Source organism: Chiloscyllium plagiosum, chromosome 32 (genome assembly GCF_004010195.1).
Source record: "Chiloscyllium plagiosum isolate BGI_BamShark_2017 chromosome 32, ASM401019v2, whole genome shotgun sequence".
NCBI classification, from domain to species: Eukaryota; Metazoa; Chordata; class Chondrichthyes; order Orectolobiformes; family Hemiscylliidae; genus Chiloscyllium; species Chiloscyllium plagiosum.
The window spans coordinates 38,926,298-38,932,238 of NC_057741.1; the positions used below are offsets into that span (position 1 = coordinate 38,926,298).

Genomic DNA, 5,941 nt, shown 5'->3' on the forward strand with positions numbered 1-5,941 from the left:
ACAGACACACACACACACAGACACACACACACAGACACAGACACACACAGACACAGACACACACAGACGCACACACACACACACACTCACACAGACACACACACACACAGACACACACAGACACACACACACAGACACACACCTTCCCAAACCCTCTCTCTCCTCCTGCAAATTTGCCTCATTGACCAGGTTTTCATTCGCTTGCCCTACAATCTCTTGCTGTGGGTCAGTGTCCCAGACCTGTCCAATAATACAGCTGGAAAGGACCATGCCACTTTAAAGGTGCTATAGGAATGAATGTTGTTGTTGCCTCTGTCGCCTCCTGTCCCCTCACAAATGCAAATAGAATATAGTTCAGGCACAATCTACAAACTTTAGGGTCAGAATAAATAAACCTTCATACATTATAGCCAGGGGACAACAATGGTGAGATAATTGCTTTGTAAATGCATATTAGCCCACCTGATCAGATCTGTATCCACCACCTTAAACATTCACTAACTCCACCATGGAAGCACATTCACAGCAGTAGGTCCCACCTACTGAACAGAAATTCATCAAGGCTCCTTAGACAGCACCTTCCAAACCCACGACCACTTTCATCTAGAAGGACAAGGGCAGCAGATACATGGGAACACTACCCCCTGCAAGTCCCCCTCCAAGCCACTGATCATCCTGACTTACATAGAAACATAGAAGATCAAACAGGAGTAAGCCATTTGGCCCCTTGAGCCTGGTCTGCCATTCAGTATGATCATGACTGATCACTGAGCTCAATACCCTCATCCCACCATCTCTTTATCCTTTTAGCCACAAGAGCTGTATCTACCTTCTTCCTGAAAACAAAAATTGGAAATATATCGCCATTCCTTCAGTGTCGCTGAGTCAAAATCCTGGAAATCCCTTTGTCGGGGCATTGTGGGTCTACCCACAGCACATGGTTTAAGAAGACAGCTCACCTCCACCTTCTCAAAGAGCAGCTAGGGACGGCCAATAGATGCTGGGCCAGTGATGCTGACATCATGACAAAATGAAAAGTACTAAAGGAAAGCTCAGGTATCTAACTATCATTGAAACGATTCCTCACTCACTCAAACCCTTTTCATCTCTAATGCAAATGGGAGTAACCTTGCCTTTTATCTCACTGGAAAGATTCCTCATGTTACGTTGGGAACTCGTTACAAATTTTGCCAATGTCTAGTTTGACTGGGGCATGTGCACGTTTACTGTGTGAATGGTGTCATTCTCCCTGGTACCAGGAGAGACATTGACACATGTTGTAGATGAAGGATGCTGAGTGGTTGGAGGATACACAGGACATGGTGGTACTCACGGAGCGGTTTGAAGAGACTCCCACTTGTTGGGTCATCATTGGTTTCAGTGTCTGAGCGATCAGAAGCCTCAGCTGACCTTTCCCGCTCTTTATTCCGTTCCTTCGCCCCTGTTCGTCTCCGACGACGTCTCCTTCTGCGGTAGCTCTTTGGGACATGGACCCCAATATAAACAGTATGGTGACCTGAAACAAACAACAAAGGGTTAACCAGGGACTCAGCTTCATTACACACTCAGTCGGCATGCATGCACTGTCCATGTACAGCGTTAAACACTCAACACCTAGCTGTAGGAATGGAGTGGGTTACAGGAATAGGAGGCCCTTCAACCCCTTCACTTTGTGTTGCTGTTCAATTAGTTCATGATCAACCTGCACATTCATCACATCTACCTAGGATCTGCAACCCTTCATATTCCTACCGAGAAAAGTGTTGCATGTTAAATGTTAATGCTTTAATGTCTAATCACATTCCTTAATCTTGCCCAAATAAATACACAGACATTGACAGAAAGAGTTCAAAGAAAGAATAATTATTTATAGCCTCAAATATCAATCAAAGAAAATCATCTTCCACCTGTAATAACTGCTGAGCTGTTCCATTAATGATTCTAGGGAGTTCAGACAAGTATTCATAGTGAGGCCTTCTGGGAACTGGGAGAAAGTGAGGCCTGCAGATGCTGGAGATCAGAGTCAAAACACAGCAGGTCAGGCAGCATCCGAGGACCAGGGGAATTATCGTTTCGGGCATAAGCCCTTCATCAGGAATGAGGTGGGGTGACAAAGGGGCTGAGAGATAAATGGGAGGGGTGTGAGGCTGGCAGGTGGGTAGCTGGGAATGAGATAGATAGGGGGTGGGGGGGTGATGAAGATAGGTTGGAGTGGAGGGTGGAGTGGATAGGTGAGAAGGGAGATGATCGGTGAACTGCGTCATCTCAGACAAATAATGCAGACATTCTTTGTCAGTTGGACTTATTATGAATATTCAGCCAGTTATGCCATGAGTCAATGAGATCACGGCCAATCTGTGATCCAACTCGAGATCACTCACCCCATATCCCTTAACGTGTCTGACTATTAACCACAGATTTAAAATTAATTATTGCTATCTCTTTACATGACTTACTCATGTCCAGATAAACAAGTCAGTTTAATAGACAAGGAGATGGTAACAGTGATGCCCGTGTTAAACTGCTGACCATTCCATGGAATGGAGGTTTCCTGGTGCCTCAGCCTTGGATAGCTGCAGTTTCACACTGTGTGTGGACGTTGTCAACTCTGTAAGATTGTCCGAGAGCCTCCAGCAATGAAGAATTACCCACCCCATCAGTTCTGCTGATCCAAACACCCCGGTGGGGGGTGGGGGAGTCAACAGGCCACAGATATTGATTTTGTTCCTGGGAATGTTTCTGTTTTACTGGTTGGGAAAACATGGTTGATGCATTGGGGAGGAAAGGTTATTGGACCAAGCGGGGCTGCTGGAGGAGAGCGGTCATGTGGCAAATCCTCCAGGAATAGGGCCAGCCTGGGCCTGACTTCTCTGCAGGGAGACATAGGCCTCGATATTAAGCATTCTTGTTCCTGGGTCCTCACAATCAAAGCCTTACATCCATAGGAGAAAGTGAGGACTGCAGATGCTGGAGATCAGAGCTGAAAAATGTGTTACTGGAAAGGCTCAGCAGGTCAGGCAGCATCCAAGGAGCAGGAGAATCGACGTTTCAGGCATAAGAAGAGCTTATGACAGAAACGTCGATTCTCCTGCTCCTTTGAAGCTGCCTGACCTGCTGAGCTTTACATCCATAACCCTGTTTACACCCCCACTTCCCCAACTATGTGTGTAAAGCTCTACACTGCACCTGCAGAGAGCCATCAGAGAAACAGGAGGTCAAATGGCCTCTGCCTGTGCTGTGACCATTTCTACGATTCCGTACGTCTTATGCACACACACCCAGACAATGTTCAAGGTGTGCAGCTGCACATGCTCTAATTGAAGAGTGGGGCCAATTTAATGGACTGAATGGCCTGTGGAATGTCAAGGTTCCCTCAAAGCTTTGTGGTAACACAGCAACTGGGAGGCTCTACGCATGCCAATCGGCATGGCAACACATTGACCTCCACACACAGAGGTTGCTGCTGAACACGGAGTTCAGAGAGAAAAGAGCACGAGGGGAAACATTGGTTCCAATATCCCGTCAAACCCAGCATAACCCCTTCGTCTCACTGTCTCACTTTCATTCTCATTTTCCATTCCAAATAAGAATCCTCAAAGTTTGATTCTTCAAACTTGAAAAGGCTGATGAGGGGGAGATGTTCCCACTTGTGGGAAAAAGCAAAACTGGGGACCGGGTGGGGGGATCAATACAAACAAGACGGTCCCAAATAAATCCAGTCAGGAACTCAGGAGAAATTTCTTTCCACAGAGAGTGGGGAATGTGTAATGTAATGATTGAGAAAAGGAAGACAATTAGGTACATGAGGGAGAAAGGAATAGAAGGAAGCGTTGACAGATGAACATGAAACAGGGAGGCCCATGTGCAGCATTAACCCCAGCATCGATCAGATGGCCTGAATGGTCTCTTTCTGTGCCACGTAATAACGAGGTTTGTTTTGGGAGACCCCTGCTGATGACCCAGACAGAAGCCTGGGGCTTGGAAACACACCTCCCCAGGACACCACATGGTGTTTACATAATGCAGCACACACTGCCAGACAGAGGATTAATGTATTGTGCGCTAACCCAAAACAATAATAGCCACTGATTAAACAGCCAAACGTGCTCTGCAACATTCATGATAGTGGCCAGAGTGAATGCTACATATTCTAATAATAAAAGAGTGCAGCAGGATTCGTAAAATGAAAAATCCTCGATTAATTAATGATATAACCAGGTATTATCTAAGTGCTGGCTGGCCTCACCAGTTCACTCTGGCAACACCTTCAAGTTAACAACTCTCATTTCGGTGTTCAGAACACTGCAGGATTTTACATCCTTCTAATCTCTATGACGTTTCCTGGTCCTACAACCCTTCAATAATCTCTGCAGTCCTCCAATTCTGGGCCCCTCACTCCCCCATTGGTACTCGGTACATTCAGCTGCCCGGACCCCGAGCTCTGGAATTCTGCCCCAAAACCATCCTGCCTCCCTCCTCACCTCCAGAACATTCCTCAAGACCTACTCTTTTGACCAGGTTTTTCGAAACCTGTCTCAGTATCAAATTTGGTTTGTGACATGTAACAGCTCCACAAATAAGTGCAGATTGCTGTGGAATATTACTGAATTATCGCAAGCCTGATTATCACCGAAAAGCAGAATTCAACAGGTTTGTGTCAAAAGACCCACTCACTGAACAGTTTACCACAGCACCTTGCTACTCTGCATGTGGAGAGAGGGAGAGGGAGAGAGATAGAGAGAGAGTGAGCGAGAGAGAGATTGAGACACAGAGAGAGAGATATAGAGAAAAAGAACTTGTATTTTTATAGCACCTACACCATCTCAGACTACATTCTAAAGGGAATTGTAGTCACTGTTAATTAAAGGAGTTGAAAGAAAAATGCCATTTACATACCCTCTACTTCCTCTTCATCACAGACATGTTTGATAAAGGAGGCTCCTCTGTCCAGTACAGCCTCATCTTCCATCCTGTAATAGTAGAAGAGGAAGAAAGATTGGTCGCATTTTTCTGTGGATGCACTAGATGTTGCTTTCGGAGCTGGGGCTGTGCATAATACTTCCCTCATTACTTTCTGGTTGACAGAGATGTTATTGGTCAACATTACGAATGGAGCCTCCGCATTGTCCGAACCCTGTGTCCTTGAAAGGACTGCTGTATTGCGTAGTGTGAGCCAGTTAATCCAAGCCGGGCTCTCTAAGGCTGATTGAATTTGACGTGTCGGGATGTGACAGGGCTGGGCTGGAAATGCAGAGGCTGGGCAGGTTCAGCAAGAGGCCTCCTTAGCTTTAAAAGAGACAACCACTTCCCCAACTCCAAACACAAACTTAGCAAATCACCTGCTCTCAGGCACTGGCAAGTCACTCAAGCTTACCCATGACCATTACCCCTAGCCCATAGAAAGGTAGCTCAGAGTGGACACTCGGTTCAAACAGAAATAAAATCTTGCGTTGATAAAACATTTTTCATGACCATGGAACACCTCAAAGAGCTTTACTAAATTCTTTCATGGGAATGTAGGCATTGCTGACAAGGCCAGCATTTATCACCCATTTCTAATTACCCCTGTGGTGGTGAGCTGCCTTCTTGAACTGATTTCCATGAACTTTGACCCAGTGACAGTGAAGGAACGGCATTATATTTCCAAGTCAGGATGGTGAGTGGCTGGGAGGGGAATGTACCTTGGAGGGGGTGGTGTTCCCATGTGCCTTTTGAGATGGTAGGAGTCATGGGGTTGGACGGAGCTGTTGAAAAAGTCTTGGCAAGTGGCTACAGTGGATCTTATGGAAGGTCCACACTGTCGCTGATGTGTCACTGATGGAGGAAGTGAACCACTTTGCTGAGAATCTGAAGTCAGACCAGAGGAGGACAGCAAACTTTCATCCACTTAACATCAGTCTTCACAACAATTTAGGATAATCACCAATACTGTGACTATGAC

General features: G+C 46.1%; 1 protein-coding gene across 4 annotated transcripts in view; it reads right to left on the reverse strand.

Annotated features, from left to right (window-relative positions):
• Positions 1-5,110, reverse strand: part of LOC122539523 (electrogenic sodium bicarbonate cotransporter 1-like) — a 178,796-nt gene extending 173,686 nt beyond the window's left edge. The window contains exons 1-2 of one of the 4 annotated variants that reach the window (XM_043674469.1): positions 4,897-5,110; positions 1,334-1,516 (exon numbers count right to left, since the gene is read on the reverse strand). In XM_043674469.1, the coding sequence (XP_043530404.1) occupies positions 1,334-1,516; positions 4,897-5,104 (391 nt within the window). In that variant the 5' untranslated portion in view covers positions 5,105-5,110. The remainder of the gene's footprint in view (positions 1-1,333; positions 1,517-4,896) is intronic. The other 3 variants (XM_043674471.1, XM_043674472.1, XM_043674473.1) reach the window with 3 other exon arrangements.
• Between the last annotated feature and the right edge of the window lie 831 nt (positions 5,111-5,941).